The sequence below is a fragment of the Lissotriton helveticus genome, chromosome 3_1 (genome assembly GCF_964261635.1).
Source record: "Lissotriton helveticus chromosome 3_1, aLisHel1.1, whole genome shotgun sequence".
NCBI lineage: Eukaryota > Metazoa > Chordata > Amphibia > Caudata > Salamandridae > Lissotriton > Lissotriton helveticus.
The window spans coordinates 1,138,845,992-1,138,869,583 of NC_136061.1; the positions used below are offsets into that span (position 1 = coordinate 1,138,845,992).

General features: G+C 46.1%; 1 protein-coding gene across 1 annotated transcript in view; it reads left to right on the forward strand.

Moving 5' to 3' along the window:
* ARL5A (ARF like GTPase 5A) overlaps nt 1-23,592 on the forward strand; it is a 218,428-nt gene that overhangs the window by 146,717 nt on the left and 48,119 nt on the right. The window contains exons 3-4 of the mRNA XM_078681746.1: nt 654-801; nt 14,010-14,093. Of these exons, the coding sequence (XP_078537872.1) occupies nt 654-801; nt 14,010-14,093 (232 nt within the window). The remainder of the gene's footprint in view (nt 1-653; nt 802-14,009; nt 14,094-23,592) is intronic.

Consider the following 23,592-nt stretch of genomic DNA (forward strand, 5'->3'; position numbering starts at 1 on the left):
AGGTTTTGATGATTATTAAATGGACACAGCACCTCTAGGAATTGTATTCCTTGAAATCAAAAGCCAATAAGTTTCCTGACCGGCTGTTTCTAAAACATAGCCCGGGCAATTTCACCTTATTACAGTAAACAGGAAAACTATGAGCTGCTATTGGAACACTGATGACCGCAAAGTCTGCTATATCTGGGTGAAACAGGACTTCTCAAACGGAAACAGGATCCTGTCTGATCCTCCCAGCTCAAATGTTATGAACCTGCTGAAATCTGCCACTGATTTGTCTTGTTTACAATTCTGGTTCCACAGAAAGCAACGGAAGCCAGTATTGAAATACATGTGGAAGAACTTGCAATGCTAAAAAAAACGTGCTCGTATTTAAGATCAAACAATAGGAAAGCTGCTTGGCAAACGTATGCAAATGACAAACCATGGAACTTTAAATGCAATCTGTGTTGTTTTTAGTACTGTTAAAAACAATGCTGTTACATTTTTTTAAACGCATTGCCATTTACAATGCCAATAGCTCCAAAACGCACAGTTGCGAGGCCTATTGCATTTTAAATGCTTGTTTTCAGTGTTATTTCTTGATCATGGAAGTTTCTCTGAACCTTCTCCTTTATGACAGTATCTCTTACGGTGATATGCTTCTTTCGCAGCTCAATGAATGAAGTTGTGCACACATCTCCTACGATAGGAAGTAATGTGGAAGAAATAGTGGTGAATAATACTCGATTTCTAATGTGGGACATTGGAGGACAAGAATCTCTTCGGTCTTCTTGGAATACGTATTATACAAATACTGAGGTACTGTTTCCTTTTTAATCTTTTGCTCTGCGCTTATTCAACCAGAAATAATATGTCATAAGTAATATCTTTTTAGCTACAATTTAAAGACTCACGACTGTTAGCTTGTAATCAGTCTAAAATGCAAGTGGCTCTGGTGAGAATCAAGTAGGTTTCATGACAATAGCAATCTAATTATTGTTATGGAAGTAGGTTAGTCTTGGCACCACATGTAGAATATTTGCACCTTCAGAAATCTCAGATTTGGATTTAGCAGTAACCACTCATTGTTTTTATTTTTTTCATGTCTATATACCAGGTAACCAGTTGTAGAAAGGAATGTTTATTTGAGAATTTCATGTGCAAATGAAATAAAAGTGCACATTCATTATTTGAAAGGATGATCATGTAGCTTTCATGGCCATGTGGTGTGTTTTAGACTTATGACAATTGAGCAGTTTCAAATTTAAGACACTGTTGAATTCGGATCCTAAAACCTTGAAAACTGAAGATAAGGATCAAAATATATAATTTCATTGTCATGCAAGATGTATGCAACTCCGCTTGTGACATAAATGTCACTACACTCAGAAATGTTAAAAGAACTTCTATTTGATAGAGATTTATAGCAGCAGATTCATTACCGTAGAATTCCCCAGACGTCAGACTGGATCTGGAAGATTTTTTGTGAGCAGTACCCCTGCGGTAGGTTGCGCCAATCAGGTTTGTGTCTGTCATTGTCCATTCCGGAAATACATCACTGTACCTATCTAGGCACTACTCAGGCACATTGACAAAAGTTTTTTTCTTTCCATGCCTGTCAGCGCTGATCCAGAAAAGAGCTGCCCCTGTCATTTTTTGACAGGCTTTTTACAACGTTTGTGTCTGCTATTATTGAGGAATGTCTTAGCCCGTTGGCTTTTAAGCCCTGTGGTGCCTGTCACAGACCAATGTTTGTGAGGGACCCGCACAACGTTTGTCTGTGGTGTCTGATGAGTGATCACAACACTAATGCATGTTCTGATTTCCTGGCCATGGCTCCGAAGGCTTTGACGGAATGATCCTTGAAGCTGTTAGTAGCCTGGCATGCGACTATGGAGGTAGACATTCCGGTCGAGGGGAAGGTCCTGGGATCGTTTGCTGAACACAAAGTCCTCCTCGTCCCATTCAAAGTCTTCGGAACACTCGGGGAGCAGGCACAAAAAGATGATCAAGAAGCTCTCTTCGACTTCTCTTCAACCGTCGGCTGACGAGAGGAGGGAGCCTTGGCATTCTAGATCACTTTCCCCAGAACTTGCGCCTGTGCCAAACTCCTTGCCTCCTTGAATTTCTGAAGGTGGAGGAATCTCAGCCAAATTGAAAGAGTTCTATGAAGCCATGCGCCTCATATTAGGGTGGCCTGTCCCCATTGACGCGCCTTCGGTCTTGTGAGGTCAAAAGGGGCCCCATTTGGTTCCGGGGCACCATAGGTCAATTCCTTGACCCGTCTGTCGGTCGTACCATCTCGACCTTCCCTGGTGCCGGTCCAGTGTGCCTGACACGGCCCGCGCCATCCCCATGGTCATCCCGGACATCGACACTGAGTCGGAGGGGCATCGCCCGACTCAGACGCTGGCAGAAGGCTTGCCTCCTTGATCGGACCATGAGCCTTATTTTTATCTGACAGGCCTCGGGGAAGACTGGAAGGGTCACTGGACACATTAGAATATCAGCCCTATGAGGAAGAACGGAGTGTGGACTGGTGTGAGGATCTGGTTGAGGCCAGCATCCTTTAGACTTCTCCAGATGCTGGTCTGCTTTTTCCCCCTACCGTGGCTACCAGGAAGGGAGCTTCTTACGCACTTGTGGTGCAGAGGGTGACTGAGGTCCTTGACCTTCAGCTACCCAATGTGGCTGTCGAGTCTAATCTCTTGACAAAGGTGCTGCAACCTGGAGTCTCCAGGCTCGAACCCTTACTCCCATACATTGACAGCCTCAATGATGTCCTGTTGGTCCCAACCCAGCACAGAGGCTCCTGTGAATAGGATGATTGCCCACCGCCATCGCCCTACTCCTTGGGACCAAAATGTCCTCACGCAACACCCTACTCCTGAGAGCCTGGTGGCCCAAGCCTCCACCTCCCAAGTTGCTTTTCCTACTGCTCTCCTGGTTCGGGAATCCAAGAGGCTGGAAGAAGATGTTTTCTTCCGACAGCCTGGCATTGCAGTCCGTGAACACCGCATGCCTTTGGACCATTATTCCCACACTTTGTGGGATATGGTTGCGCAAGTACTGCCACAGGTCCCACAGGAGGCCCGAGCTGTACTCTCCCAAGCTGTCACTGATAGGAGAGACGTGTCAAAGTTCACTTTTCAGTGCAGACTTGACTGGCTGGGTAGAGCTGTTTCCACTACAGTGGACCTTAGGCGCCACGCCTGGCTGAGGATGACTGACTTTTTGAGGGATGTCCAAGCTTTCCTTATGGACAAGCCCTTCCATGGCACCCGTCTCTTCGGAAAAAAGGCAGATTCGGTGCTCAAGTGCTTTAAGGATTCTTGTGCTGCGGCCAGGTCCTTATGCCTCTCTACTATGCCACATCCACTTCAATTTACATTTCACTAAATTCGTGGCTACAGATGGGGGTTCCAGCCATGCCAATTCTCGTCCAGCCACCTCACCTGGCGCCCGATCCTCTGTGTGGCTGAGGGCGCAGTACCCACAGACCTCGTGGTTGCAGTGGCCAGCAATCTGGTCAGTCTGCCAACCCACCCGCCCCAACTCCCGCTGCATCAGCTTCCAAACCCTCCTAGTCTGCCCCTTTACCACCTTGGGCACCCAGTTGGAGGCAGGATTTGCGATCACCTGCCCCATAACATCAGAAAAGATTGTCCAACGGGGCTACTCCCTCCCCTTTGAGGCTACCTCTCCCCCCAAGCCATCCTTTTACGACCAGCTGACAGAGGATCATCTGTTCCTTCTCCGCAAAGAAATCTCAGCTCTCTTGGCCAACAGAGCCATAGAGAGGTTTCTGGTGCCAGAAGAAGGCTGTAGTTGTTGTTCTTGTTACTTTTTGGTTTCCAAACAGAACAAGGGTCTTCGCCCTGTCCTCTATCTCAGACCTTGCAACTCTTCCTCAAAAGGAGAAATTCAAAATGCTACGTTAGCTCAGGTCTTGTCTTCCCTGAACAAGCACTTGCAGTTCACTGTGCTTCCTTTTCGCCTTACCAGCACCCTTTGTTCACCAAGGTGATGGTGATGGTTGCAACTCATCTGCGGAGGTCAGAGGTGCCAGTCTTTCCTAACCTCGACGACTGGCTGCTGAAGGAGGGCTTGCTCCAGGCTGTCGTCTTCCACCTTAGAACTACGGCGAACCTCCTGCACTCGCAGGGGTTCACCATCAACAAGCCGAAGTCACACCTGACTCCCTCTCAGACGCTCCCTTTCATAGGAGCTGTTCTGAACTCTGTGCAGTTTCAAGCTTATCCTCCCTAGCGGCAAGTTTAGTATATTCTGTCTGTGATACTGATATTTTAACCTCTAGCCTGGGTTTCGTTGAGACTGACTCTGGGGCTGCTCGGGCCTCATGGTCTCCTACATCCTGCCAGTGACACATGCCAGATGGCATATGTGGGCACTGCAGTGTGATTTGAAGTTCCAGTGGGCGCAGTATCAGGGGAATCTCTTTGACTGGCCTAGATCTCAGAGACAACTGCTAACGATCTGCAGTGGTGGCTCACAAACTGCGACTGGGTCAGAGGCAGAACCCTCTCCCTTCTCCAACAAAATCTCACAGTTGTGACAGATGCGCCACTCCTGGGATGGGACGGCCATCTGGAAGATATGGGGATCAGAGGAATCTGATCTCCAGCGAAATCCGGAGTCAACATCAACATGCTGGATCTCTGTGCGATCCGACTGGCATTAAAACTCTTTCTACCCTCTATCAAAGGGAGGCTGGTACAAGTGTTAATGGACAGTACCACCTCCATGACGTACTGCAACAAACAAGGATGGGTGGGGTTGTGAACCCTTTGTCAAGAGGCCCTGCTCCTCTGGACATGGCTGGAATGGCAGGGCATCTCTCTGGGTTGTTCAAGATTTGTAAGGTTTTCTGAACGCCAGAGCGATCAAACTCAGACAAAGATGCCTAGCAGATCATGTATGGTGCCTCCATCCGGAGGTGGTGGAAGGTCTCTTTCAGCAGTGGGGAGAACCTGGATTAGATCTGTTTGCCACTGCCAAGAACCCGCAATGTTGGACAGTTTTGTGCGCCGTAGTTTTCAATGCAGCACTCGCTTAGAGACACTTTTCACCTTGAGTGGAGCTCAGGCCTCCTAAATGCCTTTCTGCCCGTACCACTCTTTCCCAGAGTTCAAAAGAAGATCGGGAACAACCGAGCCCAAGTCATCCTTGTGGCTCCGGGCTGGGCTCGGAGAGCCTGGTATCCCAAGCTTCTGAGCATGACCATCGACCCTCCGATTAGGCTACCCCTTTGGGAGGATCTTCTGTCACAGTAGATGGGAGGGTTCTCCACCCAAATCTGTCCACTCTCCACCTTCTTGTGTGGAGATTGAGCGGTGACAGTTGACAGTTTTCAACATTACTCCCAAATTCTGTTATGTCATCTTGGCAGGTAGGCATCCTTTTACCAAGATGGTGTTCATCTGCTCTTGGAAACGTTTGTGGCATGGTGTGTAGAAAAATCTTTTGATCCCTTTCTGCCCCTCTTTCTGAGGTTCTGGTTTTCGTTCTTTTTCTTGCCCAGCTGGGGGGCTATCTCTCTTCTATTTCTGCTCTCATCTGGTTGCCCGATCAACCCTCTTTGTTCAAGTCCCCTATTGTACATAGGTTCCTCAAGGGCCTTACTCCTCTCTTCCGTCCTTAAGCAGTCATTATGCCTCAGTGGGACCTTAACTTGGTTTTAACTTTTTTAATGTACGCTCCTTTTGAGCCTCTGAACAAATGTCCCTTCCAGCTTCTCACCTTGAAAACAGCCTTCCTTGTGGCAATTACATCTGCCTGCAGAATAAGTGAACTGCTGGTCTTATCATCGAAACTGCTTTACCTCGGTCTATCCTGACAAAGTGGTGCTTCGCACAAGGGCCTCCTTTCTGCCAAAAGTGGTCACCCATTTCAAGTAGGCCAATGTTCTCACCTTGCCTACCTTTAATGCTCCTCCATATCCCACTAAGGAAGAGGAGCTACTCAACCGCCTGGACCCAAAAAGAGGTTGTTGTCCTACCTTGACCGCACACACGAGTTCTGGGTGGACGATTAATTCTTCATGGGGTATGTTGCTGCAATGAAAGATTGGGCTGTGCAGAAGCGGACCATCTCCAGATGACCAAGAAGCATCCTCCTGAAGGTTTGCAGGCTTGTTCTACCAGAATTAAAGTGGTCACCACTGCGTTAGCACGGAGTTCCGGTCCTGGATATCTACACAGAGCAATTTGGGTTTTCCTGCCCTTGTTCACCAAACATTACTGTCTGGACAGTCAGGTCGGCAGGGCTAGGCACTTTGCCTGTTCATTCCTGCAGACGTTTCTTGTTTGAAATTGGTTCACAGACACTCCTCCGGAAATGGTTTAGATTGGGTATCTGTTCTTAGGTAAGGAATTTGTAGCTACAAGGCTCTATCAGATGAACAAGTTACTTACCTTCGGTAACACCTTTTCTGGTAGAGACTATATCTAGCCGCAGATTCCTTACCAACCAACCCACCCATCCTCCCCGCTCTACCAGCGAATTTCTAGGGATTGGAATGACCCGTTTCACAGCCCTAGGTGTGACACACCAGTGGTCAGTGTTCTGGATAGCTCCGCTCTTCTGGTGTGGAAAGTTGTTAAAAGTAACTGATGTCATTGCGCCTAGGTAGCTCCTATGTAAGTACTGTGATGCCATTTTTGGTGCAAACCATTCCAACGACCGAGCAGAGCCTATCAACACCGCCTACCAGCACTCTGGGGTACTGCTCACAAAACATCTTCCGGATCCAGTCTGTCGCCTGGGGAAATTCTAAGGTAAGGAATCTGCAGCTACAAATAATCTCTACTAGATAAAGTGTTACCGAAGGCAAGAAACTTGTTCTTCTCAATCAATTTTTCAGCAGTTTATATGACACCCTTAATGACCAAAATGTGATGAGCCTTCCTTCAAAAACTTGATGGTGAAAAGTTAAGTTTACTTTTCCACTGGTAGAGCATGGGATCCTTGTGAATGTCATAACAGTTATTGTGGTAAGATATGTGCAGTATCATCTGTAGAATATTTTTGTACTTTACCTTTGTGAAGACCCCTCTGAGACTACAACTGAAACAAAATGGTTCTTTTGCTGCTTAAATCTTTTTTGGATTCACATACTGGTCATTATTCTGCCATCTAGTGGTTGGGTCCAGATTGGTAGTTTTTTTTCCTCTTGTCCTTCTCTTGGGTATCCTCTACCATTTGGTGCCATGCACATTCTCATGTGTAATCAGATATATATATATACACTTGAAAGCCCCTCTTCATGAAACCAGATTGTTTTTTTGTTTTTTTCCTCGGGCGGACCTCGACCAGATGGGTTGGAGAATGCGTAACTGAAGAGAGTGGGGCATTGAGGATGGAGCATACCCCCTTTAGGTTAGCTTGTCCAGAAGAACAGACACAAGGTGTGTAACTTTTGTCTGCCAAAGTATCACAGTTCAGAGGAGTGTGAAGCGTTTGTGGAGTTCCTGCTCAACAAATTGAAGAGCAGGGAGAAACAAAGGTGCGCACACTGTGCCGTGACACAGTGGCATTATAAACAACCCTCCCTAAAGGACTGGGGCAGGCTAGCGATGAGGACAATATTGAGGACACTGATCTGATACAGAGGAAATATCCAAAGCCAGGGAGGTCATTACCAAGGCTAAAAAAGAGGAGGTGCCTCGGAGGATTGGCAACTGAATATGTGCCAAGTAACACCACAGGGGCGTAGCTATGGGACTGAGCCAAGACCCTTGGACTCATAAGTCCTCAACGGCGCAGTCGACAGTCCAAGGGAAGCCTAAGCACAAGGTGCAATATCGAAAGACACAGTCAGCAGTAAACCCTCAGAACAGGCCTCAACTCTGAAAGGGAAGGGAGGAGGTGGCCAAGAAAAGGAGGCTTCAGTGGCAAAAAGAAATTCACTGGTTACACCAAACAAACAGTGCTTGAGACTGACAAGAGAAAGTGCTATCTGAAAGTCATAGAGCTGTTGAGAAGGAAGATGTTGTCTTAGGAGTCCCTCAAGGGATTACGGAGCCCCTTAAGGACTGAGAAGAGGAAGAGCTTGTGGAATTGTAACCTCCAAGAATGCCACAGTCTTGATAAGATGAGGAAAAGATCTTCTTTGAGGAGAACCAAGAGGAAGGTCATCTGGAGCATGGCTTCTTCTAAGACCCAGAAACATCAAAGGGGTGGGCGCCAGGACCTAGACAATGATTCACCAGAGGAGGAGGTCGACACTTACCCCTGAAGGCCCTTGCCTGCGGATTACATTGTGATCTTCAACCTTCTAAGAGGGCAGTGGAAACCTTTGGGTGTGCACCTGAAGAAAGAATAAATAGACTGATGCTTCCTGCTATGAACTAGCAGAAGAAATTCCAGTCCCTACTAATTCTATCAAGTATCTTGGATCAGGGAGGAAAGCCAAAGCATTGATGCCCAGACTGTAGAAGTACAAACAGTCTTCCCTGACCCCATCTACATAAAGGGTAATTCTGCTGCAGACTCTTATCTACACAACTGCGAGAAAGATAGCCATGGGCACTACAACAAAGTGAACAAAAAGTTTAGAGATGATGGGATGCAAGATGAAGAGAGCAGTCACCACTGAATAATGTATATCAGTTTCCAATACGCTGCTCAATAGATAATGGCCATCAGTAGTGGAAAGAGATCAGGAGTTAATGCAAAGCCTTCCTGAACAAATGCGGTGATACAAGAGAGAAAAAAACATCTTTAATAGCTGACTGAAGTTCCACTGAATGCAGCAGACACAGCAGCAGAAAGATATGCTCTGGCACCACCCTAAGGAGACATGCCTGGCTGAAGGTGTGAGCTGTTAAAGCAAAAGGTTTAGGTCTCTGTAATAAACAGGCCTTTTACTAGAGAAAACATCTTCTGAATGGCAGTGAATGAGGCACTCCAGAGGATGAAGTTGGACAAAGATACGGTAAAAGACATTTTGAGAAGGGGGGCCCCTACAGTTTAGAGAGGCATGCTGGAGAGGAACCACAAGGCAGCAAGAGAATCCTCACAAATGAGCAGGGGTGGGACACAGCCCACCATCTCACACACCACCTTAACAGCACAGACCAGTGCATAGAGCACTGCACCACATTGGCAATACCCCACTACAGTGCACTAGTCCAAGCGGTCATATACTACGTTGGTCAGGACTGGCAAACAAGTGACTTGCCGAAGGAGGCCCACCCACCTACAGCACTAGTTGGGGCAGAATCTGATAGTTCTTTTAAGAATGAAGAGCAATTGCCTCCAGCAAATGGGTAGTCGACGCGATACAACAATGGTATTATAAAGAACCTGTGCACAGATTGCCAACAAGGAACAATCAGTCTGCCTCTAATAAGAGGTCCAAGACCTTCTAAACAAGCACACAATAGAAGGTTCCAAAAAAGATCAGCCAGGGAGTCTACTCCTTTTACTTTGTCGTGCCAAAACCGAACAAGACACCAATCCATCCTGGACCTTCTTGAACAGATTTATAAAAAGAAAAGGCTCAAGATGGCTGCAATACAAGAAATCAGCCTGGTCCTGTGAAGAGGGGGGATTACATGGTGTCCTTAATCTCAGAGACGCTTACCTTCACCTGCTGATGGCCGTGGGCAAAGTAAATAGGCATTTGAGGGTTCTTCCTCTAGGGGTAAAACCAGCACCAGGTGTTTTCACAAAGTGACTTGCAGTGGTGACAGCACACTTTAGGAGGCTAGGTATACATGTGTACCCCTACCTGGACAATTGACTGATGAAGCTGCTCACATGATGGCAGGGAATTATACAGTTAGTCAGGAAAAGGTTTCACAGATTGACATTCTCCTAGAACAAAGAAAAGTTGTCTCCATTTCCAGAGAGATAACACATTCTTGGGAGCAAGTCTAAATTCAACAGTAGCCAAGGCATTCCTCATACAAAAGAGGGTCCGTTTATTGACACAGCATACTTACTTCTCCTAGAGGTTCTGACCATGTCATGTGTGCTGAAACTAATGGGATTGATTGCATCATGAATAACCCTTATAGCTTAGGCCAATCTCCAGGAGAGCAAAACAGGAACGGGTCCAAAATCAATGCACATAAGAAACAGGAATATCTAGTAGTTGTCAGAGGGAAATTTTCAGAGAAATAATATGGCGGAACTCAGAAAACGTTGCACTAGGCAGTGCCTTCAATTCAGAAGCTTCTTTGATCATCATTTCTACCAACTGCCACACATGGGTTGGGGAGGTCACATGGGAAAGCAGAGCATCAAGGTGTATATGGCGCCCGGTAAAGCAGTAAAATACATAAATGTGCTGGAGGAAAAACAGTCTTTCTAGCTCCTAATGCCTTCCAGACACTCTTCAGGGCAAAAACCGTACAATCCAGATTGACAACACAACCAAAATGTTCTTTCTGGACAACCAGGAAGGAACAAACTTAGTAGCCAATTAGCTACTGGACGTTCAAAGCTGAGAAATAGATCGGTTAAGCAGGCAGGTCGCACAAATGCGAACCAAAGCAACTAATTGAAATGTTTACCAGGAATGGAGCTCACTAGAAGTAGATCAGTTTAAATATATCAGTTTGCAACTTACGAAAAAGCTAAAATACCAAGAATTGCCTCCAGATATCCATACTACCTATCCCGACCAAATTTACTTTCAATAGATTGGTCAGAGCAATTTCCATATGTATTTTCCCCCATCCCTCTTATCCTGTTAGTGTTCAACAGAGATACAGGCAGGCACACATGCCTCTTAATTTTGATAGCCCTTTAACAGTCTAGCCAAACATGGTTTACGACCTAGTGTAGGTGGGTAAAGGCAGGGTGATTTCACTTATTTGCCTTCCAGGACCTGCTATCAAATCCTCAGTTTCTCCCAAGTCAATTTGTCTCCCACCTCAACCAGGTTATCCAAATACTTTCCTTTTTCCAGCTACCAAAGACTCAAGCAGGAAGGGCTCTACAGTTAGGAGGGCGGTTATTATCTGCAAGAAACAAGATAAGTCAGGAAGGGGAGCCAATTTTGTATTTGCTTTACAACAGCAGTTAAAGGCTTGCCAGTCACCAGTGGGATTATTGTAAGGTGGATAGTGTAAACAATCCAAACATGTTATGTTATAGGTCAGCTGGAGTGCCGGTGGTGATGAGATAACAGAGACTGCTCTCCACAAGGAAAAAGGGAGCCACATTGGAGTTAATAATCAACCTTTCACTAAGTGACATCTGCATGGCAGCCACGGTTATCAGTGCATACTTTCACAAAACAGTATTGTGTGGACATTCCAGCTAACAAGAAAGGGCAGATGGGACAAAAAGTACTAAATGCCTGTACACAAATGTACTCTCATTTTAACTCAGATACCCAAGAAGGGAGAATATTGCTACAGGATGTATGCAAAGCATGTAAATCCAGAAAATATTTGTCGCTAAATGAAAATTACTGTATCTGTAGGATTAGCTTCCAGCTTAAAGAATTTATTGGATTCAGATGTGACTTCCCAAATCCCCAGATATTAGATTTGAAACCGAGACGTATAGTTAGTATGTAGAAAGAAATAAGAAGCCGAAATAAGGGTTCAAGTTGCCCAGGGAAAAAAGAATCTGAAGATGGTGACCATGCTGAGGGGCTTCTGTGGTATACTTCTCAAGCCATATAGGGATAGAGATAGCCCTTAATGGTCGAAGATGCCCTACGTTACCCCAGAAAAATAAGACTACAAAGAGACAATTCCGGATCCAACCACTCGATGGCGGGATAATGTACAGCATTTGTGATGGAAATGTTCCCTTTGTGCAGGGTCACCCCATACTTTTGCCTTCAGTTGCCGAACTCGTTTTTGTGTTGACTGATCAGTTGGGGTGCCTATATAAACTGCTAACCAGTGGTAAAGTGCTTGTGCCCTCCCGATCAAACATGTTAAGATTCATATATATTAGCACATTTACATTGAATATCAGTCCCAAGTATATGGTAAATGAAATGCTACCTCTCTGCTGCATAACTCATTGTGCCACCCACTAAAGTAGCACTCTACTGCCCCTACAGCCTCGGTGCGCGGTTTTAAACTACCATTTCAGCCTGGCAAAATAACCAGTTGTTACTCTAATTAAAGCCATAAAGGAACCTACCCTTTTGAGTCCTTTGCAGTTCATCTGTTTTGGCTTAAGTGAATCAAATTGTGTCGAATTATGTATGCAATAAAGAATTTAGTGGAACAAAAATATGATAATTGAGCATGCTTTTCAGATATAGTGTGTATACTGTAATATATAATCCACCATACTGCGGCTTCCTTTTCTATTTTTTTAAAGTTGTAATGGCGACATGCAGAAAGGAACACCCCAATGCATGAAACATTACCACATGAACATCATTTTCAATGTTTTTTTAATAACTCAGATCGCTCGTTTACAACATCTGTCCCCCTGGTTACCTTGTCAGTCCCCAGCATCAATGTATAAAGCATTGTAGACCAGGATTCCAGATAATCTGGTAGCTTGTTATTCATCCAGCCCATTTTTTTTCCTAGTTTCCTCTGCAGTTGGCCATTGCAAGAGATCCTTTTTCTAAGAGGCCATAGCACTAAATAGCAATACAGCGTTTTGCCAGCAATATACATTTATATTTGATTCTCTATTTCTTAAGCGCTAAGCGCAATATTAAGAGGACCATGCCTAATTGACATTTCAATGGGTAATTTCAAATTATCACACAGTTTATCACAGTTTGCCAGTACAGTTGCAATTGGTCACAGGCCCATATTGTGTGAAGAAAATCAGCTCTTCCCTCTTCGCGTTTGGGGTATTCTGACAGTCTTTCTGAGTAAATTCTAAATAAAAGGTTTCAATAAGTGCGCCATAAAAAAGTTAAGTATATTAATTGTGAACCGCCCATTACTAGAGATCAGTTGAGCATGTGCTAAAGTTTGGTTCCACTACCCATCTATCAACTGTGTCTCCCAGTTATTTAACCCAGACTTGCCAAACCAGCAACACAATTTTTTTTATCAGCTCTCAACACCTTATAAAGCAGTGGCACTGCATGAGTGATCTCTAGGAGCTCAGTTAGGACTGCAGAAGTTTAGGGAGTTGCAGAAAAACACAACCATTTGGTCCATTTCAGCCAAGCCATGGGACATGTAGCTATGACTGTGAATCTGCATGTGTTTATTATTATTTGGTTGACACAATTTGCTGAAGATGCAGCTGGAGGTTGAAATCATTACTTTTGTTCCTGTATATTGTCTAGTTAGTTAGACTAAATTAAAATACTAGATTTTAATGACTCTTTATGCCTACTGTGGGATGATGTAAAAATTCTAAATATTGCTGTCTTGAAGAGATGCTCTGTTTTTCTGTTCCTTTATCAGACTTGGGCTCCTGTATTATGCTGCATTCAGAAGCTGGTGAAATGTTCTTCTCCGTCCACACCACCTCTGATCCTAAAGCAAGATGGACTTAGGTTAAAACTGCCAATCTTTCCTGTGAGACTATATTTCTGGATTATCCATTTGTCTCAAAGGCTCTCCACCAAATAATCAACCAGGCACACTCTAAGATCCATCTGTTGGATCCAGATTGCTTAAATATGTATGCTGGCAATTTTACATCAAGTTCTGCCAAATGACAGTCGTTGCTTTTAAGTTAATCTCAAAGCCCAACTTTTCTGATATTTTCCTCCCCCCAGTATTCCTTCTTGATGTCTGTGTCCTGGGTACATCTAAGAAGCTACTTTGAGATCTGATTCCTACCTGGCCTATATCATCACAGTTGATTACTACTGATACTTAGATGGCTGTGATTTGCTCCATGATGACAGTATCACACGATAACAAATCCCTGCCTTTTGGAGAAATCAGAGCTTAACAAATGCTGTTTATTTCATGCCTCAAAGAATGTATAGTACAGTGAATTTGTTGTGCAGTTTGTTGCTTTTATAACTTTAGGTATTGAAGCTCTTATATTAAGAGTTGTGGGATTACTTACATAGACTCCAAAAGCACTAACCTTTCTTTTTCTAGTTTGTTATAGTTGTTGTAGACAGCACCGATCGTGAGAGAATTTCTGTGACGCGAGAAGAGCTGTATAAGATGTTAGCACATGAGGTGAGTTATTTTGCTCTTTAAATTTTGATCAGATGTTCTTTTTCATTGGTGAGCTAGTATTGGGTATATTCTTTTTGCTTTGTTAAATTTTGTGCATAATAGTTCATAATAGATTGATGGTCGCACTTAAATGTTGTATTGTATTCTCAACAAAGTAACCTTTGGTACCCATAATTTAGGTTCTAATGTTTTCTTCTAATGGCATTGAGCCTGCACTTCAGCCTTACTTTAACATCCCTACATCCCTATCCCTCCCATGTGTTACCAAAGGTCATGATGTTGGTTGCAGCCAATCCTCGTTTGCCGGGGCGTACACATACTCCAGTACCTTGATGATTAACTATTGAAGCCAGACTTGCCGCAGTCAGTCGCAGACCACCTAGAAACAACAGTCACCCTGCTATCATCCCTTGGGTTTTCCACCGAAATTCCACCTGCAACATATACACAGGATTTCCGGAATAAGAGCTATCCTGGACAAGGTTGCATGTGAGGCCTTTCCATCTCCAAATTGAATCTGGCATATTCAGCTTATGATTTGAGCCTTTTCGGCTGTCATTGGATCTTGTGTGAAAGGTTCTGAGACTTCTTCGTCTCATGCATCCTGATGTTCCCAATGGCATATGTGAGCTCTAGAGAGGTTGCAGCACAGCGGCAGGCCATTCTCCCTGCCAATCCAGAGCTCACCGTATTGACGGATGCATCATCCCTGGACTGGGGCAGTCACTTGGGAAAAGTGTAGATCGGGGGCTTTTGGTCCCCAGTGGAATTGAGGTGCAACATGGAGCTTCAAGCTATGCGGTTTGTTCTGAAGCCTTTGTGCCATGTGGTACTGCAGTAACAATACCGCTGTTTGGTCGTTGGCTCTGTGGCAAAAATCGCTGCAGTGTTGGATATGACACAACATCTAAAGGGTATGTCTAAAGGCTCATCATTTACCAGGCTTGTTAAATGCCCGAGTGGATGAACTCGAGCTACCCCAGGACGTACCCACGGCCCTTTCGCCTGCCTCTCCTGCAAGTTCAACTGCTTCAGGACTCTCACCAACCCCACCCCCCCACACATACTTCCGACTCCAATCGCCTAAAGTGCATCTTGCTCAATACCCGCTCGGTCCACAGACACGCTACAGAACTCTGGGACCTAATCGACACAACGTCACCTGACATCGCCTTCCTCACAGAAACATGGATGAACACATCATCAGCACCCGACATCGCCATAGCCATACCGGACGCGTACAAGATTATCCGAAAAGACCGCATCAATCAAACAGGAGGAGGCATCGCCATCATCCACAGAAACACCATCAAAATCACAACCAGCTCCGACGACAATCTTACAACCGCCGAACATCTCCACTTTCAGATCCACACCGACCCCAGGACCACACTTAGAGGCACCCTCATCTACAGGCCTCCAGGCTCCCGCACTCTATTCAGCGAGGACATCACGGACTTCGTCAGCCCACACGCCCTCGCCTCCGAGAACTATATTCTTCTAGGAGACCTCAACTACCACCTTGAAAACAAACACGACAGCAACACCACCACCCTTCTGGACAACCTGGCCAATCTCGGACTCAAACAACTTGTTGACACCCCCACCCATATAGCCGGACATACGCTCGACCCAATCTTCACCTCCAGCAAGCACATCTCCTTCGATCGCACCACAGCTCTCCATTGGACGGACCACAACTGTGTTCACTTCAGCTACAAAAGCACCCTGACCCACAACCGTCCACATCCTATTTCTCGGAGAAACTGGAACAAAATCACCACCGACCAACTCCTCACATCACTCAACCAAAACCCTCCCACCCTCTCAATGGACCCAGACCAAGCGGCTACCAACCTCAAGCAATGGATTACCCACAGTGCTGACGAATTAGCACCCCTGAAAAAGCACCAGATGAAATCAGCCAGCAAAAAGGCCCCCTGGTTCAATGATGAACTTATAAAATCCAAGAAACTATGCCGCACCCTGGAGAAGATATGGAGAAAAAACCCAACTTCAGACAACATGGCCTCCCTCAAGACAGCCACTCGCAAACACCACCAACTAATTCGCTCCGCCAAGAAATCAGCATTCAAGGATCGTCTCGACAACAACACTCATAACAGCAAGGAACTCTTCAACATCGTCAAAGAATTCACCAACCCTAACGACATCACTCCCACCCAAGACCTCTGCGACGCGTTATCCTCCTTTTTCTACAACAAAATCGCCGACATCCACAATAGCTTCGAGAATCCTCCCAGCGATCAACCCTCTCCACCCCCCTCAGATCCTACTCCGCCAACTAACAACCTCAACGCCTGGAACCCAATCATCACTGAAGACACCATTCGCCTCATGAACTCAATCCACTCTGGCTCGCCTTCTGACCCCTGCCCCCACCACATCTTCAACAAAGCTGACTCCATCATCGCACCCCATCTCCGCGATGTCATCAACTGTTCTTTCAACTCCGCCACCTTCCCAGATAGCTGGAAACACGCCGAACTCAGCGCCCTTCTGAAGAAACCCACAGCAGACCCTTCTGAACTTAAAAATTACCGACTCATATCCCTCCTCCCATTCCCGGCCAAAGTCATAGAGAAAGCCGTCAACAGCCAGCTCTCCGCCTTCCTTGAATCCAACAAATCCCTTGATCCATCTCAATCCGGGTTTCGAGCCAAACATAGCACCGAAACCGCCCTCATTGCAGCGACTGACGACATCCGATCACTCCTGGACAACGGAGAAACAGTGGCCCTCATCCTACTTGACCTTTCCGCCGCTTTCGACACAGTCTGCCACAACACCCTTATACATCGCCTCAGCAACATCGGAATACAAGGAAAAGCCCTGGACTGGATCATCTCATTCCTCGCTGGAAGAACTCAAAGAGTCCGACTTCCCCCATTCTACTCAGAGACCACCGATGTCCTCTGCGGCGTACCTCAAGGATCCTCACTCAGCCCCACCCTCTTCAACGTCTACATGAGTCCTCTCGCCTCCATCGCGCGTCTACACAACCTAAACATCATCTCTTACGCCGATGACACCCAACTAATCCTTTCCCTCACCAGAGACACCAACACCGCCAAAACCAATCTTCACAAAGGCATGAAAGAAGTAGCCGAATGGATGAAACAGAGCCGTCTAAAGCTCAACTCGGACAAAACGGAGGTGCTCATCCTAGGATCCTCCCCCTCAGCTTGGGACGACTCTTGGTGGCCTTCCGCTCTGGGCACAGCACCCACACCCACAGACCATGCACGTAACCTTGGCTTCATCCTAGACTCCTCCCTCTCGATGTCCAGACAAGTCAATGCCGTCTTGTCCTCCTGTTTCAACGTACTTCGCATTCTCAAAAAGATCTTCCGCTGGATCCCCCTCGAAACAAGAAAGACTGTCACCCACGCTCTGGTCACGAGTCGACTGGATTATGGTAACACACTTTACGCCGGAATCACAACAAAACTACAGAAAAAACTCCAGCGCATCCAAAACGCGTCAGCTAGACTCATACTAGACATCCCGCGCCAAGATCACATCACCGGACATCTAAAAGACCTCCACTGGCTTCCCGTCAGCAAAAGAATTACATTCCGCCTTCTCACCCACGCACACAAGACCCTCTACAATCTAGGACCCGAATGCCTCAACACTCGACTGTCCTTCTACAAACCCACCCGTCAACTAAGATCGTCCAATCAAGCCCTCGCCGCAGTCCCGCGTATACGGAAATCCACCATGGGTGGCAGATCCTTCTCCTTCGTGGCTGCCAAGACCTGGAACTCACTCCCCACCCACCGCCGTCTTACTCAGAACCACATCTCCTTCAGAAAAGAGCTCAAAACCTGGCTATTCGACAAATAATGTACCCCTCCACCTAGCGCCTTGAGACCCTCTGGGTGAGTAGTGCGCTATACAAATGCCTGAACTTGAACTTGATGTCATCTTGTGCTCTCTGCATCCATAGGTCATTCAAGGTATCTTCGTCCTGGGAGGTGTCTTTGGTAGACCTTTTTACCACTGCTGAGAACATGTAGTGTGATGATTTACGACATGCTAGAGTGTTAGCCTCACAGTCTCAAGGGAGATGCATTCCGCCTGGGACTCCGGTCTTCTGTAAACCTTTCTACGTCTGTCCTGAATTCTGAAGACAGTCAAGAAGGGCTGAACTCAACTCATCCTGATAGTCCCGGATTGGGTCGGGAGAGTTTTCTGCTCCTTTCTTGCTGAGCCTAAGCATTTGCTCCTGCTCTGAGAGGACCTCATGTCTTGGCAACAAGACCAAATTCTGCTCTGAATCTCCACAAAGTACGCCTCCATTCATTGAGGTTGAATGGCCTCATTTCAGTGGGATTTGATCTGCTGGAAAAGTGGATCTTATCCTTGTGGCTTGGTGCACATCAACAAACCCGTGTATTTTTGTTGTTGTGCGAGTTTGTCGACTGTTGTAGACCCTGTCTGGTTGACCCTCTTCAGGCCAAGCTGTCTGATGTTCTGATAGTTTAGTTACTCCCCTGGCAATGCTTTGCTGTGGGAACCACTAATTCTCCAGTATTAGGGGTGTCTTTCATAGATTCACATGCCTGAATCATTCCCCGTCGTCGGAGTGGGAGTCCCACGGTACATAAAAAAGCAATAATATGCTATAAATACATAGTAAATACCAATAAAAAACAAACCAGGAAGTAAAGTAGCCAAAGCTACAGTAGAAAAAACTTCTACACCTATGACTATCCTAGTCATTTTGTATAGTCCAAAATACAGCCAATCAGGCGCCAGCACCCACCAGAAGGTTCTCCCCAGAAACTCAGGCTCTCAGATTTTCTACCGCACGTTGTGTGAAGGGAGTCTCCCTGAGCTCTGCTCAGTTTTTTTCTCTTTCTGGTGAATGGTGAATATCTCTTTGGCCCCCAAGTGGAGGAAGCCTTGCAGACAATTAAAAAGGATACGGAAACAGCGAAATCCTTAGGCAGCCTCCAATTCCGCAAGCCGCCCTTTCGAGGAGCGAGAGGACGGGGATCGTCCTCCAACAGAGGTCTTTTCTTCAAGGATGTCTACAAAGAAATCTCTGTTTAGAGCCTGTGATTCTTGTGGTAAGCTTCGGCTTTTTAAAGAGGACCCCCACAAGAAATGTATTTATTGCCTGTACCCAGATCACCAAGTCAAGGACTGTAAGATCTGCAGGACTTTTCCTCAGAAGACTCTCAGAGACAGAGAGGGTTGGTTGCTTTTGTGGCTACAAAAGCTTAAGGATTCTGATAATCCTGTGTCTGAGGTTGGCAGTATAGCCTCTGGTTCCACTTCAGCGTTCCACTTCAGCGTCTAGAAAGAGGCCTGCGTCTGAGGTATTGCCATCTCCTGGAGCTTAGGTTGCTAAAAAACATCAACCTTCTAAGGGATCCGACAAGCCATGCACCTCTAACGCTAATCCCACAGGGGAGGGCTCTTCTGCACCTCAAAAGCGGTCCACCAAAAGATTGTCTCAGGCAGTTGATAAAATTTCACCTCAGACTGTTTCTGTATCGTCGACGACGCCATCTTCTGTCTCATCGTCGATGAAGACCTCCGTCGATTCTACATCTACGACTGCCTTATAAAGGCCAGTTCTCGCGAGGTTGCACATTATCATCTACAACAGTGTCTACACCTGTTTCAGTCTCTGGGTCTGTCCGTCAACCTCGACAAATCCCAAATGAAACCTTCTCAAAGACGAGCTTTCTTAGGAGCAACATTGGACACCCAAAAGCTCCAAGCCTTTGTCTCGGAGGAAAGGCAAATGAAGATCAAACACATGGCGCAGAATCTGCTATCAAGAAGATTAGTTTCAGTTCGACTGTACAAGTCTTTTCTGGGGATGATATCTTGTATCCCATTAATACCTAACTGCTGCCTCAGGATGAGACCGCTCCAGGAGGAACTGAGCCTACAGTGGCTACAGGTCTCCGGCACCTTCGAAGATCTCATCAGGATTACACCGCTCATGCGGAATTCTCTCCTCTGGTGGACACAAAAGCGACATCTCCAGAAGGGGTGCGCATTTCAAGAGGCACCAAGCCTTACCATCACTACAGATGCGTCTCTAGAGGGCTGGGGAGCGCATCTTCAAGGCCTCACAATCAGTGGCAAGTGGACTGCTCAACAAAGGCGGTGGCACATCAACCGTCTGAAACTGAGAGCCATTTCTCCTGCACTCAAGGCGTTTTGTGCAATCATTCAGGATTCCAATGTGTTGGTGAGAACAGACAACACAACAAGCATGCACTACGTCAACAAGCAGGGAGGAACACGATCACTTCTCCTGTCCCAAGAAGCACAAGACCTATGTGCATGGGCTTTAAAGCACAACATAAATCTTCAAGCAGTGCATGTTCCGGGAACAGAGAACGTCCTGGCAGACGCACTCAGCAGGACGACGGTCTCCACTCACGAGTGGGAACTGCATCAGCAGACAGTGGAGCGCATCTTTCACCTGTGGGGTCGGCCAAACCTAGACCTATTTGCAACAAAGACCAACAGCAAATGCCAATTCTTCGCATACTGGCATCCCCAACAGAACTCTCGGGGGAATGTGTTTTCGATAGATTGGTCTCTGACATTTGCGTACGCTTTTCCACCGATTCCACTAGTCCCCAAGGTCCTGCGGAAAATGAAGAGGGAACCATGCCGACTGATTCTAATTGCTCCCAGATGGCCACGCCAGTATTGGTTTACAGAGCTCATTCTTCTGTCGGAGTGCGAACCGATTCAGCTGAATCCAATCCCGAACCTACTCAGCATTCAGAACGGACAGGTGTACCATCCGGATCCAGCATCATTGAAATTAGCGGCCTGGCGCCTGAGTACCGTGAGTTCGCCCACCTAAACATCCCTGAAGACTGCAAAGAGGTTCTGGCCAAGGCAAGGGCGCCCACTACCATAAAGACATAGTCTTAAATGGAAGCGTTTTTGCATCTGGTGTCGCTCAACCGGGGTTCACCCTTTTCAGCAAAGCCGGAGGAGATTCTGCCTTTCTTCCTGCAATTAGCAAGATCAGTCCTATCTCACGCAACCTTGAAGGTCTTTCTGGCTGCGATCTCAAGGTATCGACAGGATGGGAATAATTCCCTTTATTCTGCGAGGATTATACAACAATTCTTTAAGGGCCTTTTTAGAATGTTCCCTTCAGTACGCCGTCCACCTCCGGCGTGGCATCTAAATGTGGTCCTGGCACAACTCATGCGTCACCCATTCAAACCCATCCACAAGGCAGACCTGAAATATCTCTTGTGGAAGGTATCATTGCTGCTGGCTTTAACGTCCTCCAGGAGAGTCCGTGATATTCAGGCGTTCACTGTTCACCATCCTTTCCTGCAGTTTACAAGTGACTCTGCAATGCTCCGCACTAATCCGAAGTATATCCCCAAGGTACCTTCGGATTTTCACCTCAACGACGAACCGATAGTTCTAAAGTCATTCTTTCCTAACCCGCAAACACCGGCGGAAAGAGCGTTGCATACGCTGGACGTCAAAAGGTGTCTTAAATTTTATCTGCAGAGAACATCCGCTTTGCGCAGTTCTGACCAACTATTCATCACCTATGGTTCAATTCGTAAGGGGCAGGCAGTTTCAAAACAGACTATTGCAAGATGGATATCTTCTGCCATTGCCTTTTGCCATTCACAAGGAGGACGACTGTTGCAAGCAGCTCCTAGAGCGCACTCTACAAGAGCAATGTCGTCATCTACGGCTTTATTTGCTGGAGTTCCCCTTCAGCAGATCTGCAGGGCGGCTACTTGGGCCAGTCGCCATACATTTACCAGACATTATTATCTGTAGGCAACCAGCGAAGCTGATACTTCTGTGGGCCGAGCAGTGCTACGGAATCTTTTCAACTAAGGTGAGCCTCTGTTTCCCACCTCCTTTTACTGCTGTCAGACGCTTCCTATGTTCTATTTATTACACATGCTTGCATGATTGCACTCTGCTATGCTTAAAATGATATGTGTATTCTCAGTTTGCACTGTTGTATGCCTTATACGCTGACAAGCTTGACTACAATTGGCGTCTGCCTAGCACAGATGTACTGCTAACTACTCTTATTCAGGCATGTGAATCTATGAAAGACACCCCTAATACTGGAGAAGAACAATAGTTACTTACCTGTAATCTGTGGTTCTCCAGTATTGGTGTCTTTCATAGATTCACATGCAACCCGCCCACCTCCCCTCAGAGGCTTTTAGGCTATATTGGTTTACCTTCACTCCTTGCGAGAATCTGAGAGCCTGAGCCTCTGGAGAGAACCTTCTGGTGGGTGCTGGCGCCTGATTGGCTGTATTTTGGACTATACAAAATGACTATGTTAGTCATAGGTGTGGAAGTTTTTTTCTACTATAGCTTTGGCTACTTTACTTCCTGGTTTGTTTTTTATTGGTATTTACTATGTATTTATAGCATATTATTGCTTTTTTATGTACTGTGGGACTCCCACTCCGACGACGGGGAATTATTCAGGCATGTGAATCTATGAAAGACACCAATACTGGAGAACTACAGATAAGTAACTATTGTTCATGTTCTTCATTGTCCCCTTTACCTCTCTGTTTTTGCATGACTAACCTAGGTTATTCAGATCACCGCCTTCCTATGCCCATTATTTTACTCCAATGGGACCTTAAGTTGTTCCTCACATCTTTCATGTGCATACACTTTGAGCTAACGCAACGTTTCTCTCTGACATTGCTAACCATTCAAATTGTATTCCTCATTGTAGCTGCTGCTGTGCGACGGGTCAATTAGCTACCAGCTCTGTCAATGCACCTTCCATATACCTCCTTTTCAACTGAGAAATTGGTGCTTCAATCTTGTGCTTTTTTTTGGAAAAGGCGGTGTTGCCCTTCCACATATGACCGCATATAACACACTCTGACTTTTTTGCTCAACCACACCCTTATAAGGAGGAGAGGCTTCACGAGTTGAATCCAAAAAGAGGAATTAATATTTAGGTCTGTCCTACTAGTCAGCACATTCTGTTGGTGAAAAAAACGATTGTCCGATTACAGTGGGCTTAGATCCTGCCCATTGCTTACTATTCATTAGCTTTAATGTCATTCTGATTTACTTGCTTTTTATTTATTAGCTGGTGTGGGCTTTCTTTCCACTTCTGTTTGTCCTTCCCCTGGAGTGTGGATGCATTACTTATATCCTTCCACTGCTTGCTTTAAAAGCACTACTGTTTTCTTTTGAGTTAAGCACTCCATGAGAGTGCATGTCCAGCTCTCTGTCATATACTTCTCTCCCCTGGCCGCTCTCCGTGTTGCTCTTTCGCCTGTGTTCTTCCCTCCCATCCCTCCACGTTGCTCTCACCCTTGTGTACTTCTCCTCTGCATTGTTTTCTTGCTCGTGTCTTTGTCCCTTGCCTGCCCCGTGTTGTTCTCGCTTGTTGCTGCTCCCTGCTACTCGTGCCCTCCGTGTTGCTTCCTGCTACCCATGGCATATGTTGCTTCCTGCTACCCTC